At 40.5% G+C, this 21196-nt stretch overlaps 1 protein-coding gene across 1 annotated transcript in view; it reads right to left on the bottom strand.

The window, feature by feature from the left end:
* Nucleotides 1–2436: 2436 nt before the first annotated feature.
* Nucleotides 2437–21196, bottom strand: part of LOC115915495 (neuronal acetylcholine receptor subunit alpha-7-like) — a 57666-nt gene continuing 38906 nt past the window's right edge. The window contains exons 9-10 of the mRNA XM_030968952.1: nucleotides 8720–8829; nucleotides 2437–3455 (exon numbers count right to left, since the gene is read on the bottom strand). Coding sequence (XP_030824812.1) covers nucleotides 2934–3455; nucleotides 8720–8829 — 632 coding nt within the window. The 3' untranslated portion in view covers nucleotides 2437–2933. The remainder of the gene's footprint in view (nucleotides 3456–8719; nucleotides 8830–21196) is intronic.

Genomic DNA, 21196 nt, shown 5'->3' with positions numbered 1-21196 from the left:
ACTCCTTGTGTAACATTTCTGCAAGTGCTGGGATTTTGTGGGTTAGTTTCTTGTTGCCATTCAACTTTTGCAATCAATTTGGGATTTTTTCCTTCTCTTGGAATTAAATCCATCATGACATTGACTGGTGATGCCACAAAGAGCTGTGAATCAATATGTATCAATCTTCCTAAGAGTACTATAATTTTCAGGAAAATCTTAGATTGGCTCACACTTTATTCTGCAATGTTCTCTATGTACAGTAACGGTTTTTCTGTGCTATTTTACACTGGTTTTTCTACAAACTTTGTGTAACAATGTTGTTGCCTTTCAGAAGGCCAAGTGATAAGTGGATAGCAAAAGGATCTGCCTCGTATGCAATTTGAAAAAGTAATCAGCAAGTAGTTTAAGTCCAGTGTAAAGAGTTGTAAATTTCAATTTGAGTTTTAGGGCATGTCTATAAGGCACAATCTAACAGTACAAAGTCATGGCCTATAAATGGAATTTTTTTATTTGTATCAATTTTTATATATGAAAAAGAGTTATTTAAACTAATTTTTCACTGTTGTTTTCAGACAGTTTCCATCCTCATTCTGATCCTAAGGTCTATGCATCTAGTTAAAAATACTCTTATACAACAATTCATTTAATGTAAGGGAGCAATGCTTTGCATGAGGATGCTAAGTTATTTTGATTGTGTGCTTTAACATTAGTTTTTACCCTTTTTATCCTATCACTGAAAATTACTTCCAAAAATGCTTTTCAAGCAAAAATATTAGTGGTGCTTGAACAAGTGCTCCAAAGTTCATTTAGCATCCTTCACCACAAGTTGCAGAAATAATGGGATATTTAGACTTTTAACTAACAGAAAAATGAAATTAGTATTTCAGCTGCTGTCCAAGAGAAGAGCCTGGTATAACAAACCCAAACCCCCAGAATAATTCTGCTCTTCACTGAGGTTTTTCTGTTAGGAAAAACCCCCCTGAATTACATTCTGTACCTCAGCAAGGACAATTTTGTTAACAGAAGCAGCAAAATGCACAGAAGAAATAACCAGGTATCAGGAGTTTTCTCCTGCAGGCTTAGAAAGAGTTACTTTGAGCACAGTGCTCCTATGAAGAGGAAGAGATCTCTCTGAAATATGGATAGAATTTTCAGTAGGGAATTTTACCATTTTTACCACTTGGAGTTGCACCTGGAGCTGAAGTAACCAGGAAAACTGTGAGAAATATAAAACAGGTCACTGTAGTCAGAACCTTCTTAGGTTGACCTTCTCAGGTGCTTTTTTGAACACAACTCCAAGAAGTATGATAAATCCATGGTTGTGATGATCTAATCTTATTGCTGCAGAGGTTTAACATTCAAAACAGTGAAGTCTCCGTTTAAAGCCAGGTATCACCACCTAATAAAGGCCATAGTGGAAAAGCTGAGGGACTTTCCTTTAAGAAATAGTAGCATATTGCTTCAATCCATAGAACTACCAGCTTCTCCATCCATTTTAGATGAAAGTACTTCCCGTTGAGTAAAATCACGATCATATTCTTTCTCTCTAACGATGATGGTGTGAAGGATCCCATCACGCAGATAGGGGAAATGTTAATTTTTTACTAACCCTGAAAGAACAGGAAGTTGAAAGTCAGCCAGAGAAGAAAATAGATTGTTTTTTTCTTCTAGTAAACATTCAGAAAAATATTGTGTTACTCCAAAGGGGAAAGGTGTCTACAACAGATCATGTTCTTTTGTAGATCTGCTGTGATCAGTAGGGAAAATAAAATCACGCAACAAAGGTGTCACTCCCACCCACAGTACTGGGTAGAAAAAAGCTGCTATTAAGAATAGCGCCTTTTCCCCCCTATATTCCGGGAAGTGGCATAATTCAATTATGTTTTATTAACATATAGACATTATATTAGAGAATATTTAGGGACAGAAAATTTATAATAAGCATTGATACATTAAAGTTGAGCAAAATAAAATTAGTCTTTTATACACTCCTTTTAACAAAGCCTAGTGACCACATAGAAAGGAAACTGTACTAATAGAATTTTCAAAAAAATACTACTTCAGTGGTATAGACTGGATAGGAAATCTGAGCCAAATTAAATCTGTGGACCATTTCCTAGATATTATGGAGCCACAAGATTCTGTCTTAATTGAACAGAGTTAGTTAGTATTAGGCTGGCAACTGTGTTCCAAGAAAGCAGTGATATTTTAAAATAAGTAGACTTTCAAGGTGACAGAAACAGTTAAGCAAGCATTGTAAATTACATAGATGATTGTCAGCAAGGAAAAAGAATTTTCTTTCCAATGTCAAAACCAATATTTACTAATTAAAATTAAAAAAAAAAGCCAAAGTGATTTTCTGGGAAAGATACAGCCTTAACAAATTTACCAAGAAAGCATTCCAGTCATTGAGCTAGCTTGAGCTAATATGATGATGGTTTATTTTCATAAATACAATATACAGCATTATGAGACTGGAAATATGTCTTTCAAATTAGAGAAGTGCATGTCACAGTCACACCAAACAATAATTATAAAACACAGATATACTGAAAACAATAAAATGATGCAAAAAATTACTGTCTTCAATGATCATTTAAATTAACGATATCCAAAAGTTCACAAATTCAAAGTAACACATTGATACTAGTGTTAACTTGTAATAAATATATTATAGTGTTGTAATGTATTGAATTCTTGCCTATCACTTATCACAGATCATGACGTAATTACATGTGGCACTAGTCTATGAAATAAGTAACGAAGTTCAATACATTTACTATTCAGTAACTACAATCACTAACATCAGGAATAATTATGTCCTGAAATTATTTTAATCCCCTTCTGTGTATGTTAGCACATATAAGTACACTTCTCTATTTGAGTTAAATTATCTAGTAAAATTACTGGCAATATTCACTTTTTGATTATCATGCTCATCTTTGAAAACCTTATGTAAAATCCTTTGAAACAGCTTCTATAAAATTTGGAGCAGACATGAGTATTGTAAATGTGCAAATGATGGCAAAAAGGGTAAATGCAACCAGACATAATCTGTCTATGACAGCAGCTGCAAACTTCCACTCACTGCAGATCTCTTCACCCTCATCTTGTTTCCTGAACCGCATCGCTATGAACTGGACTTCCTCCAGGATCTTCACCATCACTGGAAGAGTGTCCATTAAAGCATTCTTTTGCACAAGCTCAATATCTTCTGCTAAGGGGCACGTCATCTTCCCACCTTTGCTGCCCAGGTCATTCTGCTGCGGGCAGCACGGGCTCTCCATGGCGTGGTAGCTGTAGATGGTGTTGCCATTGCTGGACTGGTGCCCGGGAAGGACATTCACTTCCATGCTGTTCACACTCAGCTGCTGCTTGGAATAGCTGTACTTGCAAGAGAGGGGCTTTATGTTTTCCCCAGGTTTTTTCATTCGTAAAAACCAAGCACACCAATTCAGCAGGATGACACGGACCTGAAAGAGAATTACCGTGGCAGAAATATAGGAGACTCTTCAGCATTTTAAAAGTTTTTGTGACTATTATAGTTAATCTGCACAGTTTCTTAGAAATACTGATGGATTTCTGTGTTCCCCAGCTATCTGCTTTCAAAATGTTTATTTGAGGGTCTAGCCCTCTACTAAGGATAGCCCTTTTTTGGATCTGTCTTGAACATAGGGATGTTCAATGCCCACTTAGCTTATAAAGAAAAAGAGATGTAAAATCCTACTTTACAAAATGGTCCTTGGAGACCCATCTTTATTAAACACTTTGAGATGTCTGCAATTGAGCAGACAGCCCAAAATTGGCTGCATGGTTTTCAAACATTTCTCAGATTGTAAGGAAAGAGATACAGTTAAATATTTTTGGGTGTCAATGTTTAGATTTTGCTGAAAAAAATCACTATATGACAGATTCTAGAACATTTCCCATCCCCATTGCTACTGTTTACATCTAAATAAAAGACCTTGGTTGGGTTTTCATTGATTTTTTGAAAGCTATTTTATATTTCTTTGAGGAGTTCAATCACATATTACAGCAGCCTTTTTTTTCAAAAGAATAAATCAATTACATTTAGCAGTTCAAAATCTAATGACAGCCACTATTAACTGCTGTCATTTTCCTATGTGCTGGTGCATCACGAGATGCTCTAACATGCACATGGCAGATTGTGCCTCATATGCTTCTTGTCAAGGTCATTAGGTGAGCTAACTCCGGAGAGTGCTTCCAGAAATTTTTTCCAATGAACTGACCTTCAGATGTTTAGTCTGACCCTGAGCCTGCTAGAATTCCTATTGGAAATTCTAGCAGGAAAAAGGTTGTGGATTCAGTAATGTCTTGTGTGAAGAGCAGCAAACTAAATTAGCAAAATCTTGTAATTATAAGATCCTCCAGGTGTTATGCATACAAAAAGGGCATTTACAATGTGCTTGAGAGGGACCCTCCATGCATACAGGCCTTTTTGATGACTTTATTATCCTGGTTGCAAGCCAAATAATCTGACATCAAGGAGGAAACAGATGTGGCCTCTGGTTTTTCCTTTGAGCCTTGACTCCCAAGGACCCCCTGTATAATCCTGCTTACTTTGGTCATGTTTGACTTGGGACCACACTTTGACTGCAAAGATGTTTTAGATGCAGGAAAAGTTGACTCCTGTGTTTGCATGGTACAGATACAGGAATGGGTAAATTACAGCTAGCACTAGGAGCTACGTCTGTAATGACAAGCATAATTTCAGAAAGGAGGAAGCCTAAGTAATCACAGATAGGAACAATCATAATAATAGCCAAAACCAATGACCAGTGAAAGGCAGTTACACAATTTTTTAATTCTGCGATGTGAGCTCTTCTATGTCACAGTTGTGTACCATTTTCTGTGAGCCACTTCACTTCTCTCCCACTAGTGAATGTTTTGTTCTTCATCATTGTCATGGTTTTAGCTGGAATAGAGTTAATTTTTTACCTAGTAGCTGGAACAGCATGGTGTTTTAGATTCAGTATGAGAATAATGTTGATGAAACACTGATGTTTTGGTTGTTGGAAAGTAGTGCTTACCCTGAATCAAGGACTTTTCAATTTCCTGTGCTCTACCAGTGAGCACGTGCATACAGTGACATGAGGAAGCGTGGCCAGGACAGCTGACCTGAACTAGCCAGAGGGATCTTCCAAAAGGATATAAAATGTGGGGAGTTGGTTGGAGGCTGTCAATTGCTTCACAAAAACAGACTGTGCATCAGTCAGCAGGTGGTGAGCAATTGTATAGTGCATCACTTGTTTCTCTTGCACTTTATTACTCTCTCTCATCATTGCAGTTATTATTTTTTATTATTGTTACTCATCATTATAAATAATATTATTCATATTATTATATTGTATTCGGTTTCAATTATTGAACTGTTCTTCTCTCAACCCACAAAGTGGTGGAGTTTTATTCTCACCATCACAAGGGAAGGGACCTGGGATGTGAGCAAGTGGCTGTCTGGTACTTAAATGCCAGCTAGATTTAAACTATGAAAGTCCTGAAAGACTGTTTTCCATTATTCATATTATTTTGCTTTAAATATTTCATTATTTTCTCCATAGTCACCACAAACAAATAGTAACCCAGAGTGTTGCAGCCTAAAAAACTAATTCTGCCTTTAATTGGACTTACTTAATTATAATGTGCTCAGACTGTTCATGGACATAAAATGGGACAACATGGAACAAAATAAAGGTCTTCATTTCTAGCAATGTGTCAACAGTGTCAGTTGCAAAGGGGAGAGAGAAGTTAATTCTCTAGGAGTGTGAAATTCCAAAACACTTAGTCAGACAAACTTTCTTATTAGAAAATGTTAATATGTCTGCCTTAACTCTGAAAGGATACATGAGGTGAAAAAGCACTTTTATATAGGAATGCTGCTTTTTCCTTCAAGACAGAGTTTTTTATTCCTTAGGGAAATTACTTTTATAACTACAGTCAAACCCATTTCCCATAGAAAAATAAATACCCAGAAGACAGTAACACAGCTTTTAATTAGCTTGGATTTCAAATGCCCTATTTCCTTGAAAACACAGACACTCAGGCATCAATCTGTTCTCATCATACCAATTAATTCAAGAGACCGCTGAAGTATACAGGTTTTTAGATTACAGCTGAGTATGAAAATATGAATGTACACTTTCACCTGCATTGTCATATATGGAATTCTATGAAGGAAGTACACAGGTACAGCTGTCTTTACAGGTCAACAACCCCTCTGTGAGCCTCTCCTATCTATAATACAGCTATACCACTAGCTTCCATCACAGCCACCAGCCTGGCCTAGCCCAGAGCAGACAGTCTCCAGTTAAAGCTCTCTTGATAACGGACATCTGCACCTAGAAGAACTGCGCATGTCCAAGTTTGAACCACATCAACAGAGAAGCCTGAAATACAACAAACTTGCTTTAAGCACAACAAAGAGCCAGAATTCTCTTGCCTTTTCCCACAAAACCCCTTCTTCCCTCAGTACTTGGTCTCTCTATATCTCTTTACCATGAAACAGTCTTGGCCGTCAGTAGAGAAAGGTCAGTTGAGCTGTAGTCCATACCTGATGTTATCCACTCCCAAATAGCTCCTCAGCTGGGCCTTCTTTAGTGTTTTTTTCCATGCTAGCTCAGCAGACATTATCAAAAGCGTTCATCAGCCAGCAGCTCTCATTTCTCAACTGAGTAGCCAACAAATGCCCTGACTGAACACCTTGGATTTAAATTCCTGTCTTGGAAAAAGCTGGTTTGCAAGTCATCAAAGATTAATAGAAAGGAAGACACAATTCTAACCAATGGAATAAGGAAAGTGAACACCTACAGAGAGGATAAACACTAACAGGCACTTTCCTCCCTCTTCTATTGCAAAGTGCAAGCACAGACCCCTTGAGAGACAGGCAGGAAAAAAAACCGCTCAACTGTAAATGGTTTTGAAAGCAGCTGTGTTTAGGAAATGCATCCATTCAAATCTTCTGGGTCTGCAGAAGCTCCCACACGTCCCAAATTGTCCAATGCCTCCCTGACTGACCTCCAACTGACTCCAGCAGACAAATCCATTTAAGCAGGAGGTGAGAACAATCCTGTAACAGTATTCAATTAATCAGGGTTAGAGTTTGCAATAAGCTGATGCCTGGCCTTGGCATGAAGAGAACATTGTGGGAAGTAAGTAAATGGTAAGGGCAGCAGCTGGTACTGGAAATGCAGAAAAATGTAATGCAAAAATTCTTCTTCTTTCTTAAGTTACTTCTTCACTTCAGATTTTTTTTTACTGAGCAAAAGTCATTCAAGGTGTCTGTAAGAAACACCTGACATAGGTGGACAGGCAAAATTGAAAAAAAAAAAACCAAAAAAAACCCCCAAAACAACAACAAAAAGAATAGAGATTAATACGAATTCTAACAATTGAGCCTTGGCCATGGCTTGTAGAGTAAAAGTGCCTACTTTTATGGGTCAGCCTCTTCCCTACACACCTGGCACTCACTCTTTTCCTCCTGAGATCCCTCAGCCCTGTCAACTTGTCTGGTCTACACCTTTTACAGTCTATCATCTGCACTTCCCAGTTATGCTTTCCACAGTTTTTGCTTCCTGATGGCATGTTGTGTAATGTGTATGCCAGTTCAGCTGTCAGGCCACTGAACAAGGTTTCTCCTGAAGGAGAATTTGCCATGCATTGTGTTTCCAGACAAGAAAACATGAGACTGGTAGAGAGCAAGAGCTGACTTGCAGGGCCTGTGAGGAGGACTGACATGAGCCATTGTGTCTGGGCTCCTCAAAAAGCAATAAAATGGGTTCTGTTACACTGCTGCAGACTCTGTCCATGAAGATATCTGAAAAATGTTTTCCATATTTGTGCCCTTTTGCCTACAAGCAAGTTCATCCAGAATTCACATTCTCTGCTGCCTTGAAAGTAAGAGGTTTTTTTAATCATACAGCACTTTGGGAAATAATTGGGAAATATCAGGATAATTGGGTAGCATGAAAAGCGCGGTGAACAAGATATCAGAGGATGTTGTACAACCAGTTTCCTACAAACAGGGTGGTAGTTGATAGTTGACTGTGACAATCTGCTTCTGCTTTTGTCCATTTTCATTCTCTGAACACAAGCATACCTTGCCTATTTTAAAATCTTTTAAATAGATAGAACATAATTTTCTTTTAACTTGAAAGAATATAATTTTCTTTTAACTTGAAAATCTAAAGGAAACATTCCATTTGAATGCCAGCTGGCATTGGTGCCAGACTCTCTGGGCTGACAAAATCTGCTGCTGCAGAGAAAAGAGGGCTCACATGCTAATGCACTGGGAATAGATCAGATGGCAGCAGACTAACTGCCCAGTAGAGACTAGTGTTTGTTTAGCACATTCTGTCAGTACTGCTGTCTGCTGGATAAGAAATTAAAGGTCTGCACTTGCAAAGTGGGTGGTGAATGAGATAACTTTGTAATGACTCAGTCACTCCATCATAAGGTTGAAAACAAAGGCCAAATAGGAGGAACTATTTTTAATGAAGAATAGGAAAAACTGGTTTTAGTGGAAAAGCATATTTAGTATGCTTGCTGTTTCCCTTCAATTGCAAACAAAAGCATCAACGATGCTGTTTGTAACTGACTCTCCAAATTAATGGAAAACCACTTCTGCCTCCCACCTATAACAAGTTAACAAGTTTACTGTAGCTTTTAGACAATTTTCTTTTCAGTAGTAACCTCCTGAATGTTTCTCACCAAAGCTGCTTACCCATTTGGGCATCTTTCCTGCTTGGGGGTCATGATGGTGAAACTGCAGAACCAGCACTGTTACCACCACAGACAGACCAACGATGACCATGATGCTAGCGAAATACTGAGCTGCAAGCAAAAGGAGGACTTGGTTACAGGGAGCGGAAATACAAGGAGTGCATAATATTCCTTGGCCATGCCTCAAGATCTACATTTGAGAAGCACTGCATCACATCTGAACACCCTCTTTGGTTTGCTGCACTGAAGCATTTGAGGTGTGTATCTGCTCAGCTCCCTTCTCTCCTGTGAGAGAAGGCCCAGAATGGAAGGTGAAAACTGTTTGGGTTTTGTCCCTGAAGAGGAGTGTAGGGCCTCACAGTAAGAACACCTTTGTGCCTGCTGCCAGGACAGTAAGAAGCTGAGCTGACAACACCCACTGAACACCAGCACTCCCAGTCCTAAGCCTTCCATGGTAACCGCAGAGGTGCTGGAGGGAGATGCTGTCCTTTTGGTGCCTCTGCATCCCTTCAAAAAGTGTCCCCAGTTCCCCACTTTTACCCCATCACTGCTCCCAGGTGGTTAGGCATATTTCTCATTACTCTTCCTAGCACTCATGACCACTACTTCCAGTTTCTATGAAAGTACACTAAAACCTCCTTGAATGCTAAATTTTAATCTGCTGTGCAGGAAAGAAACCAAAATCTTGAAAGCCAGAACTGAGGCTTGAAGTCACATCTCCTAAGTGACAGTACAGCTTCCTCATGCCAGAAGTGAGGTTGATGCACCGGAGTGTAAAGCAGAATTGCCCACAGGGGTAATGACATTTGAAGGCTTCAGTGGCAAAATACCAGGGAACATTACTGTTGGCACACATAATGGTGCAATGTGGGAGAGCACATCACACTGCCCCAGACTGCAGCCTCTTGCAACCCCCAGCCCTCCCTCCTGCAGCTTGAAGGAAAAGTAAAAAAATCAATCAAAGCTCCAAAGCAAGTTTTGTTCTGCCTGTGTTTCTTAATACCAAATCCTGCTGCTTTGGGAGCAAAAAGCTTGTCTACAATAATGAGGTTCTAAGGCCTTCCTGAAAACAAGGCTGCAATTGCTTCAAGAGATATGGCTTTTCATGACAAAATGAATTATGTATCTAGATTAGAAGAATAGTCCCAAGGGTGAGATGAATTTAAAGGTCTCTATTGCACTTATTCATAGAGAGGAGAGTCAACAAGTAGGCAGAAGCAGAGCAAACCAGGTTTCACGAAAGTTGTTACATGCCCATGTTACAGAAACACAGCAGTGTTGACATTGTTGGTTTAATTACTGCCATGAGTGAGTAAATAACTTCCTTAAACTCAACACATTTTGATGCCACCAGACTTCGAAGGCCTGAAATAGTCCATTTAAAATGGCTTTAGTTAAGATTTTTCACATATCCTTGGAAAATTAGTCACCTGTTTAAACTTGTAAACAACCTGATAATATCTGACTCAAGATCCTAGCCAATGATTAACAAAGGAATCGATGCTCCCAGGTTTTTTTGTGCTGTAAACCCAGGAACAGATGTCAGGAAACTGCTGTATAGAACAGCTGTTAAATAGAAAACAGTTCTCTCCAGAATAGACTGGGAACCAGAAGAGAGCCAGGGACCCATGAAGAAAGATATTTTATAGTTTTGCCTGGTGGTAGGCAAGGAAGAGGTTGGAGATGTGTCATCTGCATTTTGAGGGGGGGAACGCGGTGCTCCCATTCAAGGCACACTGAAGTCTTCAGTTGGAAAGTAAGGATGGAGGACATAGGGCATAGTACTTGAGCCCTATGCATTAGTGTGAGGCAGTCAAATGTGTACAAGATATCTCTGAAATCTGGCAGGTAGATCTATGCCCACCAGGTAGGTGCAGGTGCTGTATTCAGAGAGAAAGTCGCAAAGTCCTGGAAATGCCCAGCACTGCTCTAAGGCTGGATTCTGCCAATCCTAAAGAGACAACAGTGAAAGAGGAGGAAAAATATAGCAATGACTGCCACAGCTGCTGCTCTTTCACATGTCTAGCTGGAGCTATGATGAAGGCTGTTGGCTCCTTTCGTGTGACAGGAGAAGGTAGAACTAATAGCCATTATCACAAAGGAATTGCTAGATCACATGCCCATGCATCCCCTTGATTGAAAATCTGGCTGCCCTTACAATCTAGAACCAGGCAGGGATGGCCAAGACCCTGGGTCTAGATTCAGTGACCACTCTACTGTAAGGGAAGGGAAGGAAAGCCCTCAGAACTCAGTGGGTATGCCCACAAGGCAAAAAAAAAAAAAAAAGGGTATGGCTCTGAAATGATATCCTTACTTACTCAGCATTTTCTGATTTTTCTTCCAGGGTTTAATCCTACATCCTCTCTTTCCTGGCAGCAGAAAAACATAGTCTTACTGCAGCAGGAGAACTGATAAGGAAGACTCCTGTGCTGTCCTCCATGCACTTCCTTAAAAGCATGGCCTAATCTTCCAGTCTGCTCATTTCTGTTCCTGACAGTCTTTTGCCCTTGCACCAGCAAGGTAAAACCCATCACTTGGTGACAGCTACAAGGGCTGCTGTCCCTGTTCACCTGTGAGAAGCCAATTCAGTTTTGTTATGCCTCAACAATGGTTGTCAGAGGCACACAGGGCAGGGGTTGCACATATGCCACATCCAGGAGGCAGCTAGGAGAAAGCCTTGTCTCTGGGGAGGCTTTGCCTGGCCACCAGTTCATGTCCCATATGGGACAGGCATGAGCAGGGGAACTCTGAAGACACTGTACCCCAGAGACACTCTCCAGTCAGATGGCAAAAGGTCTCTGCTGATGGACTGCTCGGGGACATCAGACTGGGCCAATGGTCTCCTGTCAGCAGGCAGACTTTGGGAGGAGCTGGGGGCATAAAAAGTAACAGCATTATAAGCCTTGGGGCTCTTTAGGGCCTGTTCTGTCTTTTGCCTTTTGTCTTTTTGGGAGCTTCTTGAGTCTTATCCTTTTGCCCTGGCCCCAGCTGACCTTTGGGCTCTCCTGCCCTCGCTGGCTCTTGCTCACCCTCATGTCTGCCCTGCCTCCCTGTGTCCCTGAGCAGTGCCCTGCCTGCTTTGTCTCTGTGTCCCTGCCTGAGCCACCTGCGTCCAGCCCTGCCCGCCACTGTGATCCTCGCCGCGAACCTGTGCAGGGTCCTGGCCCTCCTGCCCGATCCCCCTCTCCTCGTGTCCAGCCACTGCGAGATCGGTCCACAGGCAGGCAGTGTGCACAGCCTCAGGACAGTGAGGGCACTCCCCAACCTCTGGAGGTAGCACCCTCTTTTTCCCTCTGTCTCCTCTCTCTCTCCCTCTCTCCCATTTTTCTTCCTCTTGCTCTATCTTCTCTAGCTCTCTTTAGTAGAGTAAATCCTTTTTATTTTGTCTTTTCATTACCAATAAATGGTTCTCAGATATAACATTTGCCTCATTTGGCTTAATTTCATTCCTGACCATCCATTATTAAAAGAACTCCTTGCAGTTCCCCACAGGGAAACGCGACATCACCTCTGGCACCCTCTGTGATTATGACTATGACTCAGCCCTCTCCAGCAACCCTGTGAGCAGAGAAGCCTTTCTGCTTAAAGGATTAAGCTACAATGCTCATGGATAACACTGCCCTTGGAGCCACAGGACTTCAATCTTCACTCATTCTACCCTAGCCCCACTCTGCCCTGAATGAGCAAACTCTATTTCTGGGTCTCCACTGATGTTGCTGAGCACAGAAATAGGATGTTGTCCTGTGAGGTGGGGCATGGGGGAGACAAGTAATGAGCTTTGGTCTCCCAAGCAACAGCCTTGGCCTAGCCACCAGACCTTTCTGCCAGTATTTTAGGAACCATCCTAAATCCTTTTTATTCATTTAGGGCTTTGAAGCTGTTGCCCCCACGAAGTCCTATGCCCACGTGTCTGTTGGCGGAGGCAAAGGCAAATCTGATTTTACAAAGAAGCTAACCCCCTTCTACTTAAACTGCAGGAGGAAAATGCTTAATTCCCACTAAACATCCCTCTGTCTACTTGTAACTCCTAGTTACTAGATTAGCTTGGAATCTTTAACAATTCCCTTTACTGTGGGAAGTGTCAGGAACAGCAACCCCAGATCAGGGTGCATGTGAAACACCAAGGATCTGGTTGCTGATAATTCACCTGCTCTGAGGCAGAGCTTGGAAGTGTCTGCTCTGGGTAGCTGCCACAAGCCAGAAAAATGCACCAGACAACCTGTGTTAGGAGACTCTCAACACTCCTCAGGGATACTGAGGTCTGTACCAGTCACTTCTAAATGCTCTTCATAGGTTTTAAAACCAGTAGGATGCTTTCTTCAGCAGAGGTGAGTGAACAGAACAGCTGGTTTGGATGCTTGATTGATCTTCAAGAAGTATGAAATATTTGCTCTTGTACAATTTATATTCTTCCTTTTCTCTGCCAGAGGCATTATGTAGCAATTTGGACAGCAGTTTTAATATCTAGGAGCTGTCATCATCTGTCCCAGGACAATCAGAAGATTATCAGGTGCTGTTATAATAACAAAATGGATCTAATAAAACCACAGATAGTCAGAAGATCTTCTAAAAAGTCAGTGAGAACAGCTATTTGTTCTTTGCAGGCATACTCTGATGTCACCTACATCAAAAATATAGCAATGATTTGCAATTCATAATTTGAAGAGCATTCAGAACCATTTGTTGATGTTTTGTGTCATTATCTGATGTTAGAGAAGCACCTTAGCATTATTTTAGAGATGTTTTGGAAGACATACTGTTAAAGTGGAACTTGACTAACTTCAAGGACTGATTAGGGTAAACAAAACAGAATCCCTAGGATGAATGTTTTGCCTTGATTTTGTCATGGAACAGTGATATCATATCATATATTATATCGTATCGTATCATATCATATCATATCATATCATATCATATCATATCATATCATATCATATCATATCATATCATATCATATATCTTATCAATCATATAATATCATGCCAGCAGTTATCATCTGACCCAGATTTGCTAACATACTCAATCACAAGAAAGAGAGTGTATCTGCACTGTGACCAGTCACAGTCTTCTTGTTCCTGTGAAATACCAGGGGAAGGAGGAAAGTGTTGTGCTCAAATATTCACATTGATCAAGTTTTGTGTTGGATGCCTTCCACTGGTGTTCCTGTTTCTATTCTATTTTTTCAGTAAAACATCAGGTTTTGCGTGTGAAATGAATAACTGGGTTAGAGCCACTCTAAGTCTGGTAATTTCAGTCATTCAGGGCTTTGTGCTTCTTGCAAGCTCAGAATGAGATATTCACTGCTCCTACTTCTGGAAATGGCCCAGGTGAGACAACTAAAGCCTGTGCAGGTTAATGAAAATCTCCAATACTGGCAGAGCAGCTTCCAACCATCCTTCTTCTTTTCTCCTGTGGTAGGGATGAGGCCTGGTGCTTGGCAGATACTGTCTAAAAACAGTAATGGCAGAGTTACTGAGAGACCAAGAAACCAAAGACAGATGAGAAAGCCTCTTTATCACTTACTGTTGTACAAAGACAGCAAAGAAATACATAAGTGGACATACGATTAGGGTACTTGTGTTTTGAAACTCTTCTCCTTCCACTTGCTTTTGAAGAATAGACATGGGAGTTTGAAAAGTAAAACTGTTCTCTAATTTCATTTGACTGCATTTTTCTGTAAAGAAAAAACATCCAAGACTCTTGGCTTTGGAAAAGCATCACTGATCATGGAGAATGAAACTGTAAGAGCTGCCATGAATGAGAATTTCTGTTTCATGAAAGAGATTGAGTAGGGGCCTGATTCTGACCAGGTACCAGGCAGGACCATGAAAGGATAGGGGGAAAAAGCACTCCAAAAACTCAAATAGGGACAGAATAAAGTGAGATGGCATCAGCTGAGAACATACTGTAAGATGACAAAAACTATAGTACAGATTAATCTAATTTTCTCTCTAGTGAGAACAACTAATGCCTTATGTTCCTAACTTAAAACAATCTGTAACTCCTGAAGGTGACAAAGCACCACTTTGCTTCCCTGTCCTAGTAATTTCCAGTCTCATTTGCTCTACAACTAAATTCAAGAAATCACCCCAAGCATCTGCTGCAAAGGTACTTAACTACAGTGCAAAGTGTTCATGCTTACTGAAATTGTGTAGGCATGGTAAGGAACAGCAAGGATGGTACACAGCTGGAAAATGTCATTATAATGGAGCCCTAAGTAGCAAGTAAATTATGATTTTTAAAAAAGCAGAGGAGCTTAGCAAAATAAGACAGAGAAATTCGATTTTGCTAACTGAAAATGGAGATAACTTTATTTTTATTGTGCATTATTTGATACATCCAGCCAAAATGTCAGGCATCACATGAATGTTAATCATAGGAAGTGCCAGTTCCTCATATTTATGAACCTTTCAAACACTGTCTACATACCAGCTTCCTGGTGCTCCCCACTTTCTGCTATAAACTCATTTTAAAGAAAAATACAGTGGTGTTATTTTGCAAAGAGCTGGTAGAAAATAAGGATTTGCAGCACTTGGAAATTTTTTTGGCATGGAAGATAATCAGAAATTATTAACTACTTCTACTGTGCAAGGGGAAGCCTCAAATTGCAAGGTCTAAAAAGTGTTTACCAAAGAAACAAATCATCTGACTGGCCTGATACATCTGAATATCTCATTTCAAGACTTGGCTTTTGGGCAGAAGCATGCTTTATCTGCTTTGACAAAGTACTTTGAAAATGATACTTCCTCAGAGCATGGGCTAGGATGGACAGAGAGCTGCTAAGTCAGAGCTTATTGCAGCTTTAGTCAAAAGCTGAAAGAGTCCAGCCGTGGGTGCTGCTGGCTGCTTTTCTGTGTGACTCTACCTTCTGTGCTGCCTGGGGCCTGAACTCAAAGCCTGCAGAGCTTCAGCTCAATACAAGTGCAAAGAGCTCTGTGAAGTTTTCAAAGCAGGCATTTTGGGTTTGTCTCTGTATGGTGTCACCCTGTCCTCACAGTGGTGGGACTACAGCACGGGAAAACAGAGGTGAATTGCCGGAAGAGGGGGGAAGTGCAGACAGTGCCATGTGGCCCCAAAAGTTTTGCCCCTCTGGAGGTGATATTGCAGGCAGGGGAAAAGAATAGTCAGGAAGGTGTATTGGCTAGGCTCCTCACTGGCTTGGCCTAAATTTTCCAGAGCAATGGCTTTTGGCCACGTCTGACTTAACGTGGGCTGTGGCTTGATCAGTCTTTCTGAAAAACTGGCTGATTTTGGTAGGAATTAAGTATTACATTAGGAGATTAATTCTTTTAAGTCTATGAGCCCAAACTAGCAACTTATCATGAAGCATTATTGAAGAGTTCCCTACAACAGTGCATGATAAATTTGATTCTGGTCACTGCTTTATTTGGTACCACTGGATATGGGACCACATGACCACCAACTGTGTAATCTTAAGGAGGCTCCAGCCAAAGGATAGCAATTAAATGTAAGAGTTGTAGTTAGGAATCTGTATTGACTTCGAGGAATTTGTTCCTTAGTGACTTCTTAATGCATGATTTCCTAAGCTTAATTATAAGGTTGCTTTTGGATAGAAAACACTGTTTTATGAAACAGATCAGGGATATGAAGACTTTAAAGGAATTCAGCCATATATCTATTGCCTAAGGAAAGAAATCATCCTTTCCTGAGAAATGGCCATATAACCATTACCAAAACCCGATCCTTGTCCACTGTTGTTTACCTAGAATAATTGAATCATTTAGGTTTGAAAATACCTCTAATATAATTGGTTTCAACCATTCATTTAACATGGATCACAATATCTTTATTTTTAAAAAATGGTCCTTACAGTGTAGAGCTAAATACCTCCAATGTAGTTTTCAGATGAATTACCTAGTCCTTTGATTTCAAGAGGCAGAGCCTGATCTTGTACAAAGGCTCTAATTAAAATAACAGTACTTGTAAATAGCAGTATTTGTTCAATTTTGATCTAGTTGCTGAACCAGGAAATCAACACAGTCAGACATGGTTACGTCTTCCTATGTAATGCACTGGATAAGTGCAATAATAAGGACTGGAAGGTGCATGAAATCCACACAAAATTACTGGCATTTATAGTGCAGAACAAATCTGCATAATTACATAGGTTTTTAAAAAGAGAAAAAACCAATTGTCTTATACCTGAGCTGTATCACACAGGCTTTATGATTTTACCCAACGATTAGCACAGTCAGACCAATAATTTAGTTGTGTAGTACATCTGGAGTTCTCTGCATTTCTGTATATACTTTCCTCAAGTAATGAACTCCAGTTTCCTACTGGAGTTATATGGACTCTTGGTAAAAGAACTTTAAAGAGAAAAATTAAAAGTAAGTAAAATCATGGCTGCAGCAAGACACACTTCCCGCAAGGCATGATTAAGCTACAGTAGAAAGGGTAAGTTTAGGACACAGTCGCTGCTGTATAGCCATGGTCTGAAAGGCTTTTAGGAGCTACACTCTAGAGGTTTTAAGTGCCAGGAGGGACTTCCAGTACCCTGTAGAGAAAGAATCTTTGTTCATTAAGTTGACATACGCTGGATTCTAGCCAAACTGTTGTGTTTGTAGATATCATGGGCCTTCGACCCTTTTTTACTTAAATGGTTGAGCTAATTGCTGAGCTATGGGTGACTAATGTTTTAAACAGAATCAGAGACATCATTCCCTGGTTCAGCCTTCTCCTTTCATTGGCATCTCTGTGGAAGGGCAGGATTCAAGTTTTGAAATATTGTGGTGCCTTTCTTTGCATAGATGTGTGCTGTTGAAAACTGGGCTTTGAAAATAAATATTTTCCCCAAAAGGGACGGTGTGCTAGAGAAGGATGGGAGCCAGCATGCTGCTGGGCAAGGAGGTACTGATGTAAATGCAAATGCCAAGAAAGCTGAGTGAGAGCAGGGGGGCAGCCTGTCCAACTGGAACATATGAAAGCTCTACCCTGCAGCAGGAGCAGCAGGGTTCTGGTGCTCTAAGGTGCTGAGCAGCCAGCTACTGATTCCTAGGTCAAGTCTTGTCACTTGCTCTTTACAGAAAAAGAAGTTGACCTGTTTTAACATATATTAACATGATAGTTGGTAGGCTGCTGAGAAATAGGAATCTCTCATCTGGGGAAGTTGGATGTGTGGAGTAAGAGAGTCTCTGCTTTGGGTAGCTTTATAAACAGACAGAGAATCCAGAACACATACCAAGGAAGGGGTGACCCACTTTGCAAAGGTACAAAAATGCAGCTGTCTTGTCCCACTTGCATCCTTCTGATTATTTAATCTGATAGGTGCTTTGTTTGTTATGAATATAATTTGAAGTTCCCCTCAAATAAGAGGAACTAACTTATGATTTCCACATTACTCTGTAAATACATTCCAGATCACAAAAGCTCGTACTTTTCTTGGTGTCATATTAGACCAGTTCTCCTTTGCTACCTCAATAAAGACACTCCAACAGCAGCTGTGATATTTTTCCATATTATTAGAGTTCAGTAGTTAAAGCTGAGGTCAGAAGAAGAAAGCACGCATGCTAGGCATTAGTGGCTTTGAAATAGCAAAGGTTGTGAGGGTGCAGGCAGATCCAGAGAGGTATGGATGCATGCTTGTTTCTAAAAACTCAGGCCCTAAAAATATAGTGCAGATTTTTAAAGCATGTGGAGTCACGTTTTCAAAGTATCTCTGCACCCTGATGCATGAAGACCAATAACAGTGACTCTTCAGCATATCAGCATGGGATCTTTCTACTTCAGGATCAAATTATCTGCATCCTTCACAAATCACATGCTTTAGAAGACTTATTTATTCCTGAAACCTGCTGCTAACCATGCTGATTCTTCAAAACTGGAATGAGCTTTCCAATATGCTTCTTTTCATCGTATTAATTCTGAGGATTTAACTGAACTAGAGATCACACTGAAAAACTGAAAAACTATGATCATGACCTGGCATATTCTATTCAGCAGCTAAAATATTCTCTGTGAGATCACCTGTAAGACCACTGCGAGGAAAGGATGCTATGTCACTTTGTTAGAGTAAGGATAAGGTTTTCAGAATTCAAGATCATGTAAAAGTGCACAGTCCAGCTTTGAGCACTTACTGAAAAAGAGCTGTTTGGGTGCAGAAGCCAAATGGATAAGCAGTCTCCCTGCAAATTTGGAGTGGAGCAAGAAGGTAAGGGCAGGATTTTAAACTAGAAATACTGTGGAAGGGAGGTAACAACCCAAATGTAAATGCAGAAGTAGCAGACAAGGGTGGAAAAAAATAGTATTGGGTAGTCAGAGCAAGAAAGACCTCAAGAATTGTGAAACCAGGTGGAAGATCTCACCTCCAGAGTGAGAAAATGCATTAAGTCTGGGGAATACGCAGGATCAACTGAAATTCTGAACATAGTTGTAAAAAAATAATGTTACTGGAAATCTGAGATGTTGAGGGACATTTCTCACTACCAGAAGCTCTTCAGGAAAAGAAGTTATATGAAGGAGCCATTTGGGTGTGAGGGCCTTCTGTCTGGATGGATGAGAGCTCCTGGAGAACTTGTGGATCAGCTTCAGTGAAGAGGCCAAAAGGAGTGATTCTGTGGTGACAGTTCATAATAGACCATCCAAACACAGTGGACATGGGGACTCCTTAAAACAGCTCAGGGAAACCTCTGTCTCACAAACCCTCATTGCCACCAGGGGCTTGATCTATCCTGATGACTACTGAAAAGGCAGCACATATATAATGTACAACCAGGGGTGGTGCACATTGTGCTTCACTAGCAATGAAGAACTGTTTGGGAACATAATAATCAGTGGCAACCTAGGCTGGAGTTATTGTAAAATAGTGAAGCTCAGGACCATTAATTGAGTGAGGACTAAGAACAGCAAAGCATAGACCCTGGACTTCAGGTGAAGAGACTTGTCATTTTGGGGGGAACTAGTAGCTGGGATCCCAACAGGGGATGCTCTGAAAGATAAAGCAGCACAGGAAAACTGCAAGAGTTTAAAGCACAGTGCCTCCAAATGCAAGAAATAGGTATACACACCAGTAGATGAGTGCAGCTAAACTGTGAACTCATGGTAGGGCTTCAGCGTAGAAGAGATGGCATTGTGGGAAGCAGAGACAGGCTACAAAATGAAAATTTGGAAGCATTATCTGGTCATTATGGTTGGTGTCAGAAATGTTAAAACTCATTAATTGAAGCTGGTGTGGGAATCAAAGGCAACAGGAAGAGTTTCTATCACCACACAAGCACTATTCAAACAGTTAAACAAGGCAAACATGGACTTGCTGCTGAAAAGAGGGGATGATTTAGTGACAGTGAACAGTGATAAGGTCAAGTCAGTGTGTTTGCCTTGGTTTGCACCATCAAGGTCTCTGACATCTCTGTGTTTAGAGATGGTTCAAGGATGAGTAACACAACCAGCAATAGGTAAGGAAGGACTCATGGATTGATTGTGAGATCTGAACCTGCCCAAATCCATGGGATCATCAAGAATCCTAATGGGATCATTGCAAGACCAAGGATATGGAGAAAGACAGATGTTGCATCCACCTCTCAAAAGGACAATCCAGAGAACAAGAGCTTTGTCATTCTGACTCTGTCCCTGGGTAAATCAGGCAGCAAGTCCTCGGGGAACATTTCTGGACAGTTGAGGAAGGGGGTGGGGACGGGAACAGCCATCCAAAGTTTAATAAGAATAAATCATGTCTGACCAACATGGTTGTCTTCAATAACAAATTAAAATATTTGCAGAATGAGAGAGTAGTAGATATCATTTACAGCAACTTTAGGAATTCTCTGATAAGCAGAAATTGTCTGTCATTGCAACATCAAAGTCTGTAAAAATACATGATTATTCATAGCTTTTCTCGGTACAAATCCTACCTTCTGTGATAGAAGACTGTATTAGTAGAAACTGTTCAGGTTAAAGCTAGTGGACTGGCCATAGGCTAGTGTGCCCCTTTACAAATTCTAAATGAGATTTGTTATGTATTAAACACAGCAAAGTTATGTCAACAGTGGTTCAAGATGGCTTGTGTCTCCTCCCTGCACACCAGTTTCTCTTAGAACTGTGTCTGTCTCCATTGTGTCCTAGGTATATGCTCAGAAAGAGGTTTCATTAGTTTTTTGGATGCTCCTGTATGACTCAAAGCCAAGAGTCCTGCTGACTTTCACTGAGATGAGTAAGGTTTTTGGAGGCTTTCAGAAACTCTTGCCTATGGGTGCCATTGTCCCTACTGTTGCATGCTTATATCCTTCCTCAGAGTCAGGCCTAGTCTTAAAGCCTTGAAGAGAGATCATGAAGCTGTCTGAGTAAATGCTTTTTTTGTCCTAGTTATTATATAACTTTTTTGAGGCTTCCATTATACAAATGTGAGGTGCATCTTCCATCAGCACCTAGATACATTTTTGACTATTTTGTTCATTTCTGCTGTCTAGAACATGTACTTTAGTCATGGTTTGTACTCACAGGTCTTTTAGGTAGTGTTCAT

Source organism: Camarhynchus parvulus, chromosome Z (genome assembly GCF_901933205.1).
Source record: "Camarhynchus parvulus chromosome Z, STF_HiC, whole genome shotgun sequence".
Lineage (NCBI taxonomy): Eukaryota > Metazoa > Chordata > Aves > Passeriformes > Thraupidae > Camarhynchus > Camarhynchus parvulus.
Note: the sequence above shows the minus strand (reverse complement) of the source record. Positions and strands in the feature narration are given on the sequence as shown.